At 44.3% G+C, this 20,970-nt stretch overlaps 1 protein-coding gene across 6 annotated transcripts in view; it reads right to left on the bottom strand.

Moving 5' to 3' along the window:
• Positions 1 to 20,970, bottom strand: part of slco2a1 (solute carrier organic anion transporter family, member 2A1) — a 344,648-nt gene that overhangs the window by 67,188 nt on the left and 256,490 nt on the right. For all 6 annotated transcript variants that reach the window (XM_041216217.1, XM_041216234.1, XM_041216224.1 and 3 more), the window contains one exon: positions 15,528 to 15,729. In XM_041216217.1, coding sequence (XP_041072151.1) covers positions 15,528 to 15,729 — 202 coding nt within the window. The remainder of the gene's footprint in view (positions 1 to 15,527; positions 15,730 to 20,970) is intronic.

Genomic DNA, 20,970 nt, shown 5'->3' with positions numbered 1-20,970 from the left:
ATGATTGAGGGTAGGAGATGGAGTTAGGGAGAAAGAACACAACACCAAATAGGAATTGGAATGACTCACATGGGGTGTATTCAATTGAATCCATCAATCTGGTATTGATGTATGTTCTAGTGACAGGGAAGTGTAAATGTGACGAGATGTGACAGCTTTCTCTTTGGCTGTGAACTTTTTAAGAGAACTGAATTTGATAATCTAGCCACACCTGAGAATTGGGACCGTCCAGGGGCAGATAAGCAAAGAATTTGAGACAGAGACCCCATTTGATTCTTTGAGAAGATTACCTGAAAGTCAGGAAGAATTATCAAGTGGTGCATTCATTTAAGACACTGAAATCCTAATTGATGAAGTTGTTTGGCAGAATACACAGCACAATCCTACAGACCTGATAGACTTTCCATAAATGCAAAATAAGGATTTGTGGGAAAGGACAGTGATGATCACCGAATATGATGGGTGAAGAGGAGCTTTTCAATTAAAGCTGTGGGAACAATCTAACAGATAGGGAAATTGTGAAGTAATGAACATTAGAGGGAACATGCTGCAGCTGCACTGAAGAATGTCATGAAGAGATACTAATATCTATAATGTTATTGGAAATTATTTTTAAAATGGAGTTATAGTGGGGTCTGTGCCTATGGGCGGAATCTTCTGGTCGTGGTGTGGGGGCGGGCCTCACATGCTGACATGTAAAATGACCCACGGTGATGTCGGGCATGTGTCCTGACATCACCGCGCATCATTCCAATCTTCAGTTTGGTGGGCGCGCACTGGAGTTAGCTGCGCGCCCCCCAAACTATCAAAGGCCTATTAAGGCTATTATTCATCTAATTGAAATAGCTGTCAGGGCTGCCCGTCCAACCTTAAGGTTGGTAGACAGGCGCAAAGCCCCAGCGGCCTTCGCATTTTTCATGGAACCTCATCCATGAGTGGGATGAGGTTTCATGAAGGGTTTATAACTTTAATAAAAATTTTTATTAAAATTCATTGACGTGTCCCAGCTTATGTGACACTGTAACATGAGGGGATATGGCTGAATAATTTTTTAAATTCTGTTTTTCAACTTTTCATAATCACATTAATCTCCCTGAGGCAGCTCTATGCCTCAGGGAAATTTCTGTTCTCTTTCACGCGCATGCACAGGAAAGTGCAGGCCCCGACTCTCCCTTCTCCATCAGCCACCCCCCCCACCCCCGCACCGCCCGCACAGGTAGCGCTGAGTGCTCCTGGGTGCGCGCGTCATGCTGGGCATGCCTTACTTGGCCCGCCCACGTAAAATGGCAGCGCACAGACGATCGCAGGCGACAATTGGCAACGCAACCGCCCGCTCCCACACAGCCCACCCAATGGGGAGAAAATTCTCCCATATGTGTTTGACTGTGCGTGTCTTAATTAGATTAAAGCCAGCTAGTCTGGGTGCTTTGATGAATAGTGGTTTGAGATGTTAATTGAATAAACAGTAAGGAAGTTAAAAAGTAAAGGGTACATTTGTATTTGTTGAAGAAAGCATTCCAGAGTGGGAGTAAAATCTTGCAACTAGCTGGGAGACACCAAGCAACGTTACTAATAAAACTAGAGGGATGAAAATGTTGTTGTTAGGAGATGTGAAGTTAAAAGCTGAGTGACACCATGGAAAATTTACATTCAAAGAGGAAGCTAGGTATAAAGGGGGAAAGGAGATTGTATGTAATGTAGAGGCATTTAAAATCTAACCAGCCTGTAAGCCTCCAATTGTGCCTGCAAAGGAACCTAATTGCAAGGAGCCTCATTTTCAATTTGTAAGGTCAAATGTGCTTTACCTGGTGTCTGTTTAAAGTCTATGGGTTATTGTTGCCTTGGTGAAGATTTACTTGGGATACAGGTAAAGGGGGAGTTGGAGAATTTTTTAAGTCCATACATAATCTCATAGAGTCATAGAGGTCTACAGCAAAGAAAAAGGCCCTTCGGCCCATTGAGTCTGTGCCGGTCAAACAAGTACCTAACTATTCTAATCCCATTTTCCAGCACTAGGCCTATAGCCTTGTATGCCATGGCATCGCAAGTGCACATCCAAATACTTCTTAAATGTTATGAGAGTTTCTGCCTCTATTACCCTTTCAGGCAGTAAGTTCCAGATTCCCACTACCCTCCGGGTGAAAAAATTCTTCCTCACATCCCCTTTAAAACTCCTGCCCCTTACCTTAAATCTATGCCCCCTGATTATTGATTCCTCCACCAATGGGGAAAAGTTCCTTCCTGTCCACCCTGTCTAAACCCCTCATAATCTGTTGTTTTAATCGCATATACACATATGCTAATAGCCCAGAAGGTAACAACGATCCTGCAAAAGAATAAGAAACATTGTCCCCCCATTATGATGCCTTCCAAGGACGGCATGTTCAGGACAGGGAACCAGAAAACACTGTTGCACCATGTTACCACAGTCATATTAGAACTAACATATAATTTGACTAGAATAAATCCTAACCTTAAAGGACAATTGTGGCGATCTTCCAGAATCAGTTGTTTGTGCAGAGCACAAGTTGCAGGAGCTAATCAGTGATTACAAAACTCATGTAGCTCCTGAAGTAAAGAGCCATAAGGGTAGATGGAAACAAAGCATATCTGGGCATGTGGGGAGACTATTCGGTAGCATTAATTCAGTCTTGAATTCATGGTGACTCTTAAGTATTGATGATTACGCCTCGTGGGTGTTGCAAGATTGCGCTAAAGGCCTATAGTTTGCTGTCCAAGTTACGGAATATGCACTTACAACAGTAGAGCTACAAGGAAAGGGTTACTAAAAGGAATGTCCCAACTGGGAGAGGCCATGATGAAATCAACTGAGTCCCAGTCCAAAGGAAGAACATGTGATATAATGGCCCAGGAACTAATAATGTGGAATTAGATATTGACGATATGCGTCTTTGAACTGTGCCCCGGCATGCTGAGTGGGAGTTCAGTAGCTTGAGTTTAATTAACCTGCATCAAGGAAGAAGAGAGCTACTGATAAAGCAGCCGGTCAGCGCAGGAAAAAGAATACTTAGATTTCTACTCATAATGCCACAAAGTACAAATAATGTACCGGTGGGGGGGGGGGGGGGGGGGGGGGGGGGCGGTGGTGGGCGTGGGGAGGTGGAATATAAAGTTGAATCTCTAGGGCTGGTTGCACATGGGTAAATGTATAGAGTGGGATCATATGGATATATGGTAAAAGGGGCTGATAGCGTGTTGCTCCTGATCATATAATCTATATAAATTATTGGAAAAAACAAAAGGGAGAGGGAAGAAACGGAAAGGGGGTGGGGATGGAGGAGGGAGTTCAAGATCTAAAGTTGTTGAATTCAATATCCAGTCCAGAAAGCTGTAAAGTGCCTAGTCGGAAGATGAGGTGCTGTTCCTCCAGTTTACGTTGGGCTTCACGCAAACTGGAGGAACAGCACCTCATCTTCCGACTAGGCACTTTACAGCCTTCTGGACTGAATATTGAGTTCAACAACCTTAGATCATGAACTCCCTCCTGCATCCCCACCCCCTTTCCGTTTCTTCCCCCTCCCTTTTGTTTTTTCCAATAATTTATATAGATTTTTCTTTTCCCACCTATTTCCATTGTTTTAAATCTATACCTTCTTTGCCCTGTTAGTCTTATTCCACCCCACCCCCAAAGAGCTGTGCCTTGTGTGTCCTGCCATCCATTCTTAATTAGCACATTTGTTTAGATAATATCACCACCTTCAACACCTCTTTGTTCTTTTGTCCGTGACATCTTTTGATTATCTGCTCCTATCACTGCTTGCTTGTCCCTACAACCACACCCGCCCCTCACTTCTCTCCTCCCACCCCGCTCCCCACCTTAAACCAGCTTATATTTCACCCCTCTCCTAATTTCACTCAGTTCTGTTGAAGGGTCATGAGGACTCAAAACTTCAACTTTTTTCTTCTCTGCCGATACTGCCAGACCTGCTGAGTTTTTCCAGGTAATTCTGTTTTTGTTTTGGATTTTCAGCATCCGCAGTTTTTTGTTTTTATTTTTATATAAGAATCTATCTACCTCCGCCTTAAAAATATTCAGTGACTCTGCCTCCACCGCCTTCTGAGGCGGAACGTTCCAAAGTTGCACAAGTCTCAGAGAGAAAAAAACTCTCCTCATCTCTATTCTAAAAGGGCAACCCCTCATTTTAAAACAGTGCCCCCTGGTTTTGGACTCATCCACCGGAAGAAAAATCCTTTCAGTGTCCATATTGTCAAGACCATTCCGATCTTATATTCTTCAATCAAGTCACCTCTCACTCTTCTAAACTCCAGTATAAACAAGCTTGTCCAGTTTGTCTTTACATCCTTCCTTAAATAAGGAGACCAAAACTGCACAAAATATTTGAGATGTGCTCTCACAATGCCCGGTATAACTGAAGCATAACATCCTTACTTTTATGTTCAATTCCTTTCGTAATAAAGGATAGCATCCATTAGCCTTCTTAATTACTTGCTGTACCTGCATACTAACTTTTTGTGACTCATGTACTAGAACACCTAGATCCTTCTGCATCTCTGAATTCTGCAATCGTTCTCCGTTTAAATAACACTGTTATTTTATTCTTCCTGCCAAAGTGAACAACTTCACATTTTCTTACATTATACTCCATCTGCAATCTCTTTATGTATTCTTTACAACATACTTTCCTACCTATCTTTGTGTCATCTACAAATTTAGCTACCATGTCTTCACTTCCCTCATCAAAGTCATTTGTGCAAGTTGCAAAAAGTTGAGGTCCCAACACAGACCCTTGTGGGACGACAATAGTCACATCCTGCCAATCAGGAAAAGACCCAGTTATGTACACTCTATTTATAGCCAGCCAGCCAATCTATTATCCAGGATAGTATGTTGCCCCTTTTGCTATGAGCTTTGATTTTCCACATTAAACCCTTTGATGTGGCACCTTATCAAATTCCCTCTGGAAATCCAAGTAAAGTACGTCTGCAGGGTCCCCTTTATCCACAGCACATGTTATTCCTTCAGAGAGCTCCAATAAATTGGTTAAACGTGATTTCCCTTTCACAAAATCATGCTGCCTCTTCCGGATTACCTTGTGTTTTTCTGTGTGCCCAGCCTCTTTAAAGATCAACTCTAACACCTTCCCCATGACAGACATCAAGCTAACTGGCTTATAGTTTCCTGTTTTCTGACTTCCTCCTTTGTTGAATAGGGGGGCTATATTTGCTGGTTTCCAGTCTGAAGTGGGTGGAGGGGGGTGGTTGTAGGGACAAGCAAGCAGTGATAGGAGCAGATAACCAAAAGATGTCACAGACAAAAGAACAAAGAGGTGTTGAAGGTGGTAATATTATCTAAAAGAATGTGCTAATTAAGAATGGATAGCAGGACACGCAAGGTACAGGTAGCTCTCATGGGGGGGTGGGGTGAAATAAGACTAAAAGGGCATAAAAGGTATAGATTTAAAAATAATGGAAATAGGTGGGAAAAGAATAATCTATATAAATTATTGGAAAAAACAAAGGGAGGGGGAAGAAACGGAAAGGGGGTGGGGATGGAGGAGGGAGTTCAAGATCTAAAGTTGTTGAACTCAATATTCAGTCCGGAAGGCTGTAAAGTGCCTAGTCGGAAGATGAGGTGCGTTGAGCTTCACTGGAACAATGCAGCAAGCCAAGGACAGACATGTGGGCAAGACAGCAGGGTGGAGTGTTAAAATGGCAAGCGACAGGGAGGTCTGGGTCATTCTTGCGGACAGACCGAAGGTGTTCTACAAAGTGGTCGCCCAGTCTACGTTTGGTCTCTCCAATGTAGAGGAAACCGCATTGGGAGCAACGAATGCAGTAGACTAAGTTGGGGGAAATGCAAGTGAAATGCTGCTTAAATTGCTATCAATTTAATTGATATTAATATGCTATCAATTTATTTGCTTTGTTATGAATGTATTGTGCATTCAGATACAGAACCTTTAGTTTTTTCTTTTTGTTATCCTTGTAATATCTAGACTTGACTATTGGTTTATTTTTAGGTTTTATCTCTTTCTCCCTTCCTGCTATTCTATAACCCTCATTTCTTATATTACTATTTTACTCTCCTGCCTTGAATCTATCCTTTTATTTGCTACATCTATTAAAGCTTGATCCTTCACCCCTCTTGTTTTGTTTGAATCTCTCTCTACTTCCCTAGTTATGCGATTCGCAAGAAAACTAACCCAGCATTGTTCAGGTGCAGACCATCCTGACGGCACATCTCCCACTTTCTCCAGTACTGGTGCCTGTGTCCCACGAACCAGAACCAGTTTCTCCCACACCAATTTTTGAGCTATGCATTCGTCTCTCTAATCTTATTTGCCCTATGCCAATTTGCATGTGGCTCAGGTAATAATCCAGAAATTACCTTTGAGGTTCTACTTCTTAATTTGATGCCTAGCTCATCACATTGACTATGCAGAAGCTCTTTCCTTGTCCTGCCTATGTCGTTGGTACCTACATGGAGCACAACAACTGGATCCTCCCCTTCTCACTGGAAGTTCCTCTTCAGCTCTGAGCAGATGTCCTGAATCCTGGCACCAGCCAGCCAACATAGCCATCTGGACTCTTGTTCTTTGCTGCAGAGAACAGAACAATCCCCCTCACTATACTGTCCTCTACCACCACTACATTCTTGTTTGCTCCCCCTGCTTGAATAACTTCTTGTACCATGGCCAGCCTGCTCATCCACCATGCAGACCCCACTTTCATCCACACAGGTTGTGAGTACCCCAAATGTCTTGACGATTGCCAAGTCTGAGGCTCCTCTACTACTGTCTGCTTGGTCCCTTTACCTGCCTCACTCTCAGTCACAGCCTCCTGTCCCTCATTGCTGACCAAAACAGATGACCTTATTCTAAGAGGTGTGACTGTCTTCTGCAACAAAGTGTCCAAGTATTTCTCCCCCACCCTTATGTAGCGCAGTGTCTGCGGTTCAGCTTCCAGATCAATAATCCTAATCTGGAATTCTTCTAGCTGCTTACACTTTTTACAGACATGATTGTCATAGAACCACAGAAAGTTATGACTTTTAAAGAGGCTATTCAGCCCATTGTGTCTGCACCGGCCAAAAAAGATGCCTTGTTGTTCAGAAGCACCCACATTCCACAGCTGCAACATCAGTAACATTGGCAGGACAGGTATTATGTTATTTAGTTAATGTAATTAATTCCTCACTTAATTAATTTAGAATAATTCCTTTGTATACCACACCTCTTTCCCTCGTGTACCAAATTCCTGTGTGAACCTAATTCGCTACTCATTCAGTCTCTGTCTCACTCAGGGGTAATCACCTGTTTCCTCGTGCGCCCCTTACTGATCATGTGGTTTGGAAAGCCTGTCTCCATTATAGACCCCCTTGATGAGTCACTAATTAGTTTAGCTTGCTACCATAGTAATTAACACCATTTGAACCAACTGCTTTCAGGTGATTGACAGATAACTGCCACTTCAGGGCAGTTCTCTATTTAACAAACTAGCATATCTTGCTTGAAGGTTAGTGCTATCCCAGATCTCAGTTCTTAAACTATAGTTAAATTTACAGGCTTACCAGGACTTACTCCAGAAATCTAATTCGCTACTCACTCAGTGTGATTTGGACAAGCTGAGTGAGTGGGCAAATGCATGGCAGATGCAGTATCATGTGGATAAATGTGAAGTTATCCAGTTTGGTAGCAAAAACAGGAAGGCAGATTATTATCTGAATGGCTATAAATTGAGAGAGGGGAATGTGCAACGAGACCTGGGTGTCCTTGTACACCAGTCACTGAAGGTAAGCATGCAGGTGCAGCAGGCAGTAGAGAAGGCAAATGGTATGTTGACCTTCATAGCCAGAGGATTTGAGTACAGGAACAGGGATGTCTTGCTGCAATTGTACAGGGCCTTGGTGAGACCACACCTGGAATATTGTGTGCAGTTTTGGTCTCCTTATCTGAGGAAGGATGTACTTGCAATAGACAGAGTGCAGCGAAGGTTTACCTGACTGATTCCTGGGATGGTGGGACTGACATATAAGGAGAGATTGAGACGATTAGGATTATATTTGCTGGAGTTCAGAAGAATGAGGGGAGATCCCATAGAAACCTATAAAATTCTAACAGGACTAGACAGGGATGATGCAAGAAGGATGTTTCCGATGGTGGGGGAGTCCAGAACCAGGGGTCACAGTCTGAGGATATGGGGTAGACCATTTAGAACAGAGATGAGGAGAAATTTCTTCACCTAGAGAGTGGTGAGCCTGTGGAATTCATTACCACAGAGTAGTTGAGACCAAAACATTGTATGTTTTCAAGAAGGAGTTAGATATAGCTCTTGGGGCGAAAGGGATCAAAGGATATGAGGCGAAAGCAGGAGCAGGCTATTGAGTTGGATGATCAGCCATGATCATAATGACTGCCGGAGCAGGCTCGAAGGGCCGAATGGCCTACTCCTGCTCCTAGTTTCTATATTTCTATGCCTCAATTACTCTGGAACTTAAGAATAAGTAATTAATAATCAAGTAGTTAATGAGGGCTGTATTTGATTGCTGTATTTCTACTAACATTCTATCAATGTTTTAAACATGCTGTAAAAATATCAGTGGGAAGAGAAGCATACAACCGACCAAGTTTCTAATCAGATTAGGCTGTCTTTGGTCAGTTTAGTAATGACATGAATAAAAGCTTCTACAGCTTAAGATAAGGAAAATATCTTGAAATGCCACATTGTCTTCATGTTTAGGGGAATGTGTGCTGATGGACAAGTCCAATTAAATTAACCTTACAACATTAATGACCAACTGATTGTTAACAAGAGGTTTGAACAAAAATAAGGTAATCCAGAGCTAAGCACAAAATAAGGATTTTGGGAACCATCATTCTGTGTACACCATGTGAAGAAGGAAACCAGTTGTGCTGTATGTTCTCAGGGCAGAAGCAGAATTCCTGTCAGTGTTGAGGTCATGTCGTGCTTCTTCTGGACTGGCCATCCATGTGAAGTGATGAAGTCTGTGGATTCTTGATGAGTGTATCTTTTTATTTTTATTCAATAAACTTTGATATTATTTGCTAACTTAGTGTCTGAGTCTTTGTCTAATGATTATATCTCTATCAAACTAAATGTTTAGAAGCGTTAATTAGGCTGCACAACCAAACTGATTAAACCTTGAACTAAATTAAATATCCCTTTAAAACTGACATTTCTATATGATAAAAAGCTAGAAGCAGTGCTGATCAAGGAGGTTTGGAGGACCAGTTACACAGTTCATTAAAATGTCATTAAAATGTCATGAACAGATATAGAAAATAATCAAAAAGGTTAATGAAATGCTATACTTTATACTGAAAGGATTAGAAAACAAGGGGATAGAAGTCATGTTTCAGACAAACAAATATATCAGACCTGGAGAACTGTCAGTAATTCTGGGCACACCTTATGAAGGACATATTGGCCTTGGAGAGAGAGCAGTGTGGATTTACCAGAATTACACCAGGGGCAGAATTTTATGTCCCACAGGCGGGCGCGCACCCAAGCCAATCGGGTGTAAAATAGCACGTGATGACATCGGGTGAGAGTACTGACGTCATTGCGTACTCGCGCGATATTTCAGTCAGCAGGCGCAAGTGTGTGCCGGAGTTGCACCCGCCATTATCTAAGAGGCCACTTAAGGCCTTTAAAAAGGCAATTGACGCTGATTTTTCATTGCCCGTGCAATTTCACACTCATCACACGGGCAAAACGGGCAGGGGGCCAGGCAACAATTTCATAAACCTCATCCAAGGGCAGGATAAAAATGGTCAGCAGCATTGCCAGTGTAAGTAGTGAGGAGTTTTGGAGATAGTTTGTTGCTGATTGCTTACTGGCACTTGGCAGCTTCATCTCTGTTCACTCTTAGCATTTGCAGGCTTCATATCAGGACTCATTGGTGTCTCCAAGGCCCTCAGAGGATTCAGACCGTGTAGACCCTTCCAGGTATCAGGCAGCCTTTTGTTACCTTGGTAATGAGCAATGTGGTCTCTGCTGGGGGCACCTCCTCTGAGGAGGCAGAGAGGGGCAAAAGGGAGAGGAGGCCACATGTCCCTTTGCAGCTTCCAGGGGAGGGACCTGTGGGAGGGGAGGCACAGGCACAAGGGCGCAAGGCCAGCAGGAAGTCCAAGCGGAAGGGGCCACAGAAGACACCACTATCATGCTGCCAGGGTTGACAGGCGGCGATGCAGCTACCTCAATACGCCTCTCAAGGGAGACGGTGATCTCCATCTGTCAGATGATCAACCCTGAGATCAGCTCCAACAGTGTGAGTAGACACCCCATGCCAGTGGCTCTGAAGGTCACAGCGGCCCTCAACTTCTATGCCTCCAGCTCTTTCCAAGACTCAGTGGGGGCTCTAGGTGGAGTCTCCCAATCAGCTGTCCACAGTTGCATCAAGCTGGTGACAGAAACTCTGTTCAGGCAGATACCAACCTTTATTCTTTACCTTACAGACGAGGCCAGCCAGGCTGAGTGTCCAAGGTGCAATCGACTGCACACATGTGGCTATCAAGGCATCAGCGGGTCAGCCAGGTGCCTTCTTCAACAGGAAGGGCTTCCACTCCATGAACGTGCAGGTAGTGTGTGATCACAGGATGCTGATTTGACAAGTCTGTGCAAGGTACCCAGGCAGCTCCCATGACACTTATATCCTCAGACACTCCTGGGTGCCGAGGCTCTCCAGTGCTCCAGCCCGACTGGATGGATGGCTGCTGGGTGACAAGGGATATTCGTTGAAAAGGTGGTTCATGACACCTCTCTGCCACCCAAGAACAGAGGCTGAGCAGCATTACAATAGGAGTCATGCCTCCACAAGAGGGGTGATAGAGAGGACCATATGTCTTCTCAAGATGCCTTTCTGATGCCTGGACATTCAGGGGATGTATTACAATACCCCCCAGAGTGGGTGTCACTGATAGTGGTTGCATGCTGCATTCTCCATAATCTGTCACTGGCAAGTGGGAGCCCACTGGTGGAAGAGGATCTTGACGCAGCTCCACAGGCCACAGAGGATGAATCCAGAGGATGAATCCAGTACTGAGTCAGAAGAAAAGCACGGTAATGAGAATGCTAAGGGCATAGAGGCAGATCTCGGTAACCTCCAGGGAGGCAGGGACACCAGGGACGAATTGATTCAATGCTCCTTCAGCTAGGCTGCCAAAGATCCACTTCCACCTAATGCCAGAGCTGCTGCCTCCATCCTGGATGTCTGAAATGACCCTTTCATTTGCACCCAAAGTCCACTCAATGCCTGTGCAATAAACTGTCCAGCTACTCACGTCCAGCATTACAGACTGGCGTACCCTGCACCAGACAGAAAAAATGTGAAGCATACTCGGGCCATCAGGACGAAAGCAAATTTAATCTTATTGTCACATTGAAAGTATAATGACATTACAATTACTGGTGTTGATGTCCACACCAGCAGACATATAAGCCAAGCATAAGCGGACAGAAAATCACCCGTGAATTGTCACTCTCGTGTTCATGGTGCCTTAAACTTACGCTTACAGGTGCTATGTCTTGGCGGTCCCCCTCGCTGGCAGAGACATTGCAGACAGCCCGCTGACTCTGGTGTCTTGTTGACCTTGATGACCTTGGCAGTCGTCCCCTGACCAGTGGAGCCTGTGCTGGCCCCACCTGGGAGGGAACAGCCAGTACCACGGCTAGTATCTGCCCAGTCATCGCAGCCTTATCAGGTGCAATGGTCACTGGCAGAGGGGTGGAGAGCTGCTGCCGCCATCCAGAGTGCCCTGAGAGAAACCCCCAGAGACGAGAAGCAGCTTGAGGTCGTTTTGGACCTCTCTGCTCACCATGGATGGACAGGCACTTAGCTGGGATACTGGGTGCTTAATCCATTTCCCACACTGGCACTGACCACCTGAGGTCAGTGCCTGTTTGAGGACTTGCAGGTTCGAGTGCAACCCCAGGAACCCTCATTCTGTCCTTGAAGCTGCCTCTCAGAGTTGCCACTCCCTCAATGGAGGAGGCAGTGCACTTGGCCATGAGGGTCAACACAGTGCTCGCACTCCACATGGATCCTCCACAATGGAGGCCATGGCACGCAGACCCTCATGGATCTCCAGCAGATCCTCCTGCACATCTTGCTGGACATCCAGCACCTGCTACCTAATGGACAACTCCTGAGGCTCATCATCTGCCTTCGACTGAGCATCGTCCTGGTTCCCAGCAGTCCTCCAACTGCCAGCACTCTGGGCACTCTCTGCTGCCACTTGCACTTCAAGTGACTGTGAAGTGCCCTCACCAATGTGCACCAACATTCAAGCCATCGATCTAATGCCTAAGGTGCTGGTATTTGCATGGGTGCCTACTTCAGAGAGTGTGTATGGCGCAGGTGCAAGTGAAGGCCGGTGGTCCTCCAACATCAGGGGTAGCCCTTTGGGGTCCACAGAGCAAGGGAGAACAAGGATATGTCATTAGTTAAAGTCACTGCACTGTCACTCTGCTTGCCAGGCACTCTGGTGAAACAATGGAGATTTGAATCAAGGTGCCATCGTCTTTCAATGATCAATGGGGACTCCAGGTTTGAGACTCCCATCAATGAAGATACTAGACTAGAATGGTTGCACAATCCGTAACTCTTACCTTTGTCTGGCAACCCCTGCCTCTCCATGCCTGGTTGCACGGGGAGCATGCCAGCTCTTGAGCTCAGGAGTGCCCTGCTCGAACCTGGTGAGCAGCAGCAGGTTGGGAGGGCCTCCACCTGTACATGCCCTCTCTGCTTAGTTATGGCTTGTCTTCTCCTGAAAGGACAGTGCATCATTGATTAGTCCACTCTCTACCTTCAATGCCCTTGCAGTCTGGCCAACCCCAGCTGAGGAACACCTCGCAGGATGCATCCGAGTCATGGCCCTCAAATCGCAAGGCACTCAGTCCAAGCAGCCAGGGATCATCCCCTTGGCCAGCTCCGGCATCATTTGATGGTTGGCAGTCAGACTCTAGCACCCCTGAGGTCCTCAGGGGGATGGCCAACCTTAACACTTCTGCACACTGATCCATGCCAACACGGTACTCACCCTCTCTAAGCACTGCAGGTCACTGAACTGCTTCCAGCACTACACCCATGTCATGGTTGCTCACCACCGCTGCAACCTCCTCCCATGCCCTCTTTGTGAGGTGCGGTGGCCTCTTCCTCCCATCTTTGGGGACAAGGATGTCCCTCCCGGCAGCCACCTCCTCCAGGAGGACCGTGAGGCACTCATCCGAAAAGCGGGGGCCAAGTGCCCACCCGACCTGCCCTCCTGCCTGGCATCTCCGGCCGCACTTGACTCCATCAAGACAACGCAGAAGACATTGTTCCATAGCAGCCTTTCTGGGGCTGCCTGGACTGTTTTTAAACCGGCCGCTGGGTCACCAATGGACCCAGCAGCCAAAATGCCCCCACCTCCGCTTAACCCCTCCCAATGAGTGAAGAACCATGTTTCCCGCTGCGTGGGCCTTAATTGGTCTGCCAGTGTGAAATCATGGTCAGGGGCCAATCGCAGGCTGTTTCCTGGCCACTCCCGGTCCCACCGACCGTGCCCACCTGCCGACCTCAAAATTCTACCCCTGGAGACCAAGGAAAAATTGCACAAACAAGAGTTGTATTCTGTGGAGTCTAGTATTAGAAGGTCATGGTCTAAAAATTAGAGCCAGGCCTTTTCAGGAATAATTAGGAAACACTTCTACACACAAAGGGTGGCTGAAGTTTGGAGCTCTCTACTGCAAATGGAAGTTGATGCTAGATTAAAATCTGAGACGCTCAGTTTTTGTTATCCGAAGATATAAAGGAATATGGAACAAAGGTGGATATATAAAGTTAGATCACAGATCAGCCATGATCTCATTGAATGCCAGAACAGGCTCCAGGGGTTGACTAGCCTATGCCTGTTCCTGTGTTGCTATATTCACTCTCAATGTCAGCATAGGGCTTTTTTCAAACCAATGCTCAATTTAAACTCTGTGGGGAGTCAGGATCATTGTTGGGACTTGTGAATTCCAGTTGCACACTTGTAGTGGGATGGCTGAGTTGGTACTCTAGATAGGGTTGATCAGCAGACACTTCTTAGGTGGAACACATTCTGTTTATTTACAAAAGTACTCTGCAGCTACACTTGTGTGTTTTCACGTCAAACCCTATTTCTATACTACAGACTATTAGCTACAGACTACAGAGGTAGCCCATGCTACTCCTCTATAGGTTGCATTCTTCTTAAAGGTATGCTACACATTACATAAAGGCACAATTACCACAATCATTATTCATTTGATAGCAGAAGGTCAGACAGTTAAGAGTGTAAAATGCATGGTAGTGTATCAGCTGGCTGTTATATAAGCATTTCCAGAAAATCTGGCAAGATGCATAACAGGCAACTTATCAGTTGTCGCATGTTTTGTGCTCTTGCTGAAGTTGGATTTCTCTTCAGAATCCACATTGAGACACATCACAACAATACTTGGCTGTAATATCATCGCTCCAGTTACTACAAGTAGAAGAATAAATTTGCCAAACGTTCTTCCACAAAGATAATCATTCCACAGCATAAGACAGATCCTAAAAAACAAAAACAAAAAACTGCGGATGCTGGAAATCCAAAACAAAAACAGAATTACCTGGAAAAACTCAGCAGGTCTGGCAGCATTGGCGGAGAAGAAAAGATTTGGACGTTTCGAGTCCTCACGACCTGCTGCCAGACCTGCTGAGTTTTTCCAGGTAATTCTGTTTTTGTTTAGGACAGATCTTATGTCAGTTCAATATCTCCAGTAGCAGAGTTTTCTCCTTCTGATCTGGAGCTTGTAGAGACCAGTCTACTCAATACTAAAATCTAAAGACTTGATCAGTGTTGCAGGATGTGTTTGTAACATTTGAAGGAAATGAACAACTACCAGAGGCCATTTTATACCTCTCTCTGCCACCTTGAGGTTGGTTCATCTTGTAGCATTTCTGGAAACTGTTCTGCACCCCTTAAAGCTATTTCAGCAAAAGAATGCCACATGGTCTATGTGTGGGTGTGTGTACTTGTGTGTTTGTGCGCACATGTGTGCATGCATGTGTGTGTGTTTGTGGGCACGTGTGCGTGTGTGTGTGTGTCTGTCATGCAGTGAATTTATGCTTGTAATTGCAAACCTTATCAAATTCTTTCCTAGCAGCTTGGGTCGGTAACACAGATCTAGAGCCACGATCCTTCACTCAGCAACCTTTTTAGCCTCAGTCATGTAGATGTGGAGCAGGTTTGACTGGAGATCGAGGCCTTCCCCACAGAAATGGGGGAATGTGAGTGCATTGATCCTGACTGCCCCATGTTATGAAGCAGAACTGGTGAAATGTTGGGAACAGGTTTCTCTGCCCACTGGGGAGATGATGCAGCACAGCAGGGCTTATCTCAACAAGCAAAGCAAATGTAGCATATTTATATAAATACAAACCAATAGTTCTTAATTGAGTCACAAGCAAAGTAAAAGATTTGTTCTTCTCCTTTTCTATTATATTGTAGGGTAATTTTTCCCAAGCACAAGATTACCTATTGACATCTTTACTGTAATTGATTCCAGCAATCTTCTGAGTCGAGCATCCCATGAAAAACAGAGGAATTGTTAGACTGATGACAATACTCAGAACGCAGGCTGAGTACCAGGGGATCTTCACCAAAGGTACATTGAAACGTTTCATAAAGAGTCCACCTAGGACCATCCCTGTAGCAAGACCAGGCAGAGTTATCGACCCTAAAGACGGAAAAATAAGGACCCATCAGTGAATGCTGTTACATTCCAGCACTGGGTGATATTCATGTATGTCACTTTATGTCAGAGTGGGTGCAGTTGATAGGGTAAAGCTGTGTTGCCAGCTTGATGTTCCTTGCAATGGTGCCAAACACAATGAGTAAAGGTCAGGGCAAGTTTGCTGGGACTGGCAAGCCTGGGAGCCATCTTCTGACCCTGTCACTTAAATATTGAACCCAATAAGCCCATTGGATAAAATAAAAGTAACCTAAACCTGGAAATGATACTAAAGTGAAACTTTATCATGTATCCTGACAATACAAATCCAGAGATCAAACACCTTGGGCAGAGTAATTGTAACTAAAGTCATGCAGCAAGACACTATGACCACTGGATTAATGTTACATTCCCATTAGTTTACTCTCCATGAGTTTCAACATGAATCTGCTGCTGCAAGAAAGGTAAACCATTGTCCTGGGCTGGAAAGTGGTTGGGAGATAGGAAAATGTAGGTACTCAAATCGGAGGTATGCAATAGTGGTGTTTCTGACAGGTCTGTTCTGGGTCTTTAATATTTCCCTCTATTTATTTATGAACTGGATGAAGGAATAGGAGGTTTAAACAAAATTGGAAGGGAGACGGGCACCAGAACATAGAAGTAGAAAAGAATAGGGTGCATCAGGTCAGTAATTGGTTAGTAGTAAAGAAGGGATTAATTCCATATTAGATAGCAACAGAGAAAGAAAGGCTACAAGTGATGTAAAGACAGGATTACAATGCATGTATGTAAAAGCACAACGTGTGGTGAACAAGTTTGGTGAGCTACAAGCATAAAAAGCCCTGTAAAAATATGATCTGGTGGCAAAAACTAAAAAGAGGCTTAAAAATGGTGAAAACTTGGCACTTAATATTCAAGGATATGAAGTGTTTAGGAAAGAGAGAGAATGAAGAAAAGGGAGGTAGGGTAGCAATACTGATTGGGGAAGACATTGTAATGTTCAAAAAAAAGGATGTCCAAGACAGGCCATGAATAGAATCCATTTGGTTAAGTTGAAAAGCAAAAAGGATATGACCACACCACTGAGGGTATACTATATGGCTCCAACTAGTGAGATATAAAGGAACAAATCTGCAGGGAAATCAGAGACATTTGGAAGAACTATAGATGCTGGGAGACTTTAATTACCCAAATATTGATTGGAATAATGTTAGGAGGGAGAGGAATTTCTGAAATATGTTCAGGAGAACATCCTTGATCAGTATGTTCTTGGCAAGGGGGAGGTGGTGGCATAGTGGTATTGTCACTGGACTAGTAATCCAGAGACCGAGGGTAATGCTTTGAGGACCTGGGTTTGAATCCCATCACAGCAGATGGTGAAATTTAAATCCAATAAAAATGTGGAATTAAAAGTCTGATGATGAAACAAAACCATTGCTAACTGTTGTAAAACCCATCTGGTTCACAAATGCCTGTTAGGGAAAGAAATCACCTGGTTATGGCCTCTGAACAAGGGCAATTAAGGATGGGTAATAAATGCTAGCCCAGCCAGCGATGTCCTTCATCCCATGAACGAATAAGATGAAATTAGAAAGGAGGCTGTGCTGGGTCTGGTGCTAGGGAATGAGGTGGACCAAGTAGACCAGTGTCTGTGGGGGGACACTTGAATACGAGTGATGATCACATCATAAGGTTTAGACTATTAATGGAGAAAAGCAAGAAACAATATAAATTAGAACTTCAATGAGATGAGAGGGGATCTAGCCAGGGTAAAATGGAGCCAAAGGTGCACAGGAAAAACTGTTTTGGAACAATAGTTGATACCTAAGGAAGAGATGCTTCAGGTACAGACTAAGTATATTTCAATACAGGTGAAAGGGGAACCAAAAAGAAGGCTCCTTAGACTATGAGGGAGATAGAAATTATGGTGAAACAAGAATAAGCGGGATGCGATGCATGTCAGGTGAATCCATCAACTAAGAACCAGGTCGAATGCATAGGTTAAGAGGTGAGGTAAAAAAAAATAGACCGATGAAGAGGGAATATGAGAAAAGAATGGCAGTCAACATAAAAGGGAATTCAAAAATCTGCTACAGTATGAAAATAGTAAGAGGTGGATTGAGTCCTATTAGGAACAAGAAGGGGATAGATACTTAGAAGCGTAGGACAAGACTGGACTGCTTAATGTGGACTTTGTCTCGGTCTGTACTAAGAAAGAGGAATTTGACAAGATATGAGTAGAAGCAGAGATACGAGAAGCAATGAATAGGGTGAAAATTGAGGGAGGAGCTACTGGAAAGGCAGGATATGCTTGGAGTGGATTAATCACCTGGTCCAGATGCCTCATATTCCAGGTTGCTAAAGGAAGTGGTGTGGAGACAGCAGAAGTGTTTACCATGATCTTCCAATCTTCCCTAGATATGAGGAGGTGCCTGAGTATTGGAGAGTGGCAAATGTGACATCCTTATTCAAGAAAAGGTGTAAGGACAGTCCTAGCAACTATAGGCCAGTTAGCTTAACATCAATAGTGTAAGGTTGTAGAACCAATAATTAAAGGGAGAAAATCAACAGGTACTTGGAAGTTTGAGTTAATGAAGCAGAGCCAACACAGATTTTTAGAAATCAGATCATGCTTGACTAATCTAATTGAGTTTTTAATGAAGTCTAGAGATAGTTAATGAAGGGAATGTGGTGGATGTTGTCTACATGAGCTTTAAGAAGATGTTCAACAAAGTACCAAATAAAAGGCTGGTTAACAAAATTGAAGTTCTTGAGATAGGAGTGTCAGTATCCAGTTAGATAAAAAAAATGGCTTAAGGACATAAACAGCAAGTTCTGGTAAATGATTATTTATTCAGACTGGAGGGTGGTAGACAGTGGTGCTTCTCAATGCTCAGTGCAAGAATCCCTACTTTTTTTGCGATATATCATGTCGTGGATCTGAGAATGCAGAATAGAATTTCAAAATTTGCCGATGAGACCAAACTTTGAGGAGTGGCAAACAATGAGGATGATTCAAATTGCCAGCAGAATGGGCAAACAAATGGCAGATGGAATTTGATATAGAGAACTGTGTGGTGATGCATTTTGGCAGAACAGATTGGAAGGGACAATAGAGACTTAATGGCACAGTTCTAGAGTGTGAATGGACAGAGGGACCTGGGGCTTCATGTGCATCGATTTGAAGGTGGCAGGACATATTGACAGAGTAGTTAGCAAAGCATCTGGAATATTGAGGTATTGAATACAAAAGCAGGGAAGTTATGCTGGGCCTTTATAAAGCTCTGGTTAGGCCCCAACTAGAGTTTTGTGTCCAGTTCTGGTCACCACAATTTAAAAAGTGAGGGTGCAAAGGAGATTTACCAGGATAGTTCCAAGGACAGTGGATTTTGGTTACAAGGCTGGCTGGAGAAGCTGGGGTTATTTTCCTTGGAGCAAAGGCAACTGAGGGGGGATTTGGGAGGAGTGTGCAAGATTATGACAGGTTTGAATAAGGTAACAAGGAAAATCTGTTACCATTAGCTGATAGTACAAGGACCAGGAAATATGGTGTTGGGCGAGAGATGCAGGGAGAATATGAGGTGGAAATTTTTATGTGGAGCAAGAGATGATTACAGAATCACAGAATCACAGTGCAGAAGAGGCCCTTCGGCCCATCGAGTCTGTACCGACACGTGAGAAACATCTGACCTACCTACCTACCTAATTCCATTTACCAGCACTTGGCCCATAGTCTTGAATGTTATGATGTGCCAAGTGCTCATCCAGGTATTTTTTAAAGGATGTGAGGCAACCTGACTCCACCACCCTCCCAGGCTGTGCATTTCAGACCATCACCACCCTCTAGGTAAAAAGGTTTTTCCTCACATCCCCCCTAAACCTCCTGCCCCTCACCTTGAACTTATGTCCCCTTGTGACTGACCCTTCAGCTAAGGGGAACAGCTGCTCCCAATCCACCCTGTCCATGCCCCTCATAATCTTGTACAACTCGATCAGGTCACCTCTCTGCTCCAATGAAAACAACCCAAGTCTATCCAACCTCTCTTCATAACTTAAATCTTTAATTCCAGGCAACATCCTGGTGAATCTCCTCTGCACCTCCTCCAGTGCAATCACATCCTTCCTATAATGTGGTGACCAGAACTGCACACAGTATTCCACCCTGCTCTCTTGCCCACATGTCTATCCTTGGCTTGCTGCATTGTTCCAGTGAAGCCCAACGCAAACTGGAGGAACAGCACCTCATCTTCCGACTAGACACTTTACAGCCTTCCAGACTGAATACTGAATTCAACAACTTTAGATCTTGAATGCCCTCCTCCATCCCCACCCCCTTTCTGTTTCTTCCTCCTTCCTTTTGTTTTTTCCAATAATTTATATAGATTTTTCTTTTCCCACCTATATCCATTATTTTTAAATCTTTTATGCCCCACTAGTCTTTCCACCCCACCCCCACTAGAACTGTACCTTGAGTGCCCTACCATCCATTCTTAATTAGCAAATTCGTTTAGATAATATCACTACCTTCAATACCTCTGTGTTCTTTTGTTCTTTTGTCTGTGACATCTTTTGATTATCTGCTCCTATCACTGCTTGCTTGTCCCTACAACCACACCCTCCCCACTTCTCTCCCCCCGCACTTAAACCAGCTTATATTTCACCCCTCTCCTTATATTCGCTTAGTTCTGTTGAAGGGTCATGAGGACTTGAAATGTCAACTCTTTTCTTCTCCGCCGATGTTGCCAGACCTGCTGAGTTTTTCCAGGTAATTCTATTTTTGTCCAACATGACCTCCCTACTTTTGTAACCTATGCCTCGTTTGATAGAAGCAAATGTCCCATATGCCTTTTTCACCACCCCACTAACATGCCCCTCCGCCTTCAGAGATCTATGGACACACACACCAAGGTCCCTTTGTTCCTCAGAACTTCCTAGTGCCCTGTCATTCATTGCATACTTCCTTGTCAAATTACTCCTTCCAAAGTGTATCACCTCACACTTTTCAGGGTTAAATTCTATCTGCTACTTATCTGCCCATTTGACCATCCCGTCTATATCTTCCTGTAGCCCACGACACTCAACCTCACTGTTAACCACCTGGCCAATCTTTGTGTCATCCGCAAACTTACTAATCCTACCCCCCACACAGTCATCTATGTCATTTATATAAATGACAAATAATAGGGGACTGAGCACAGATCCCTGTGGTACGCCACTGGCACTGGCTTCCAGTTACTAAAACATCCT

This window comes from Carcharodon carcharias, chromosome 2, assembly GCF_017639515.1.
Source record: "Carcharodon carcharias isolate sCarCar2 chromosome 2, sCarCar2.pri, whole genome shotgun sequence".
NCBI classification, from domain to species: Eukaryota; Metazoa; Chordata; class Chondrichthyes; order Lamniformes; family Lamnidae; genus Carcharodon; species Carcharodon carcharias.
The sequence above is the reverse complement of the archived record's forward strand: the minus strand, read 5'-3'. Positions and strand labels throughout refer to the sequence as shown.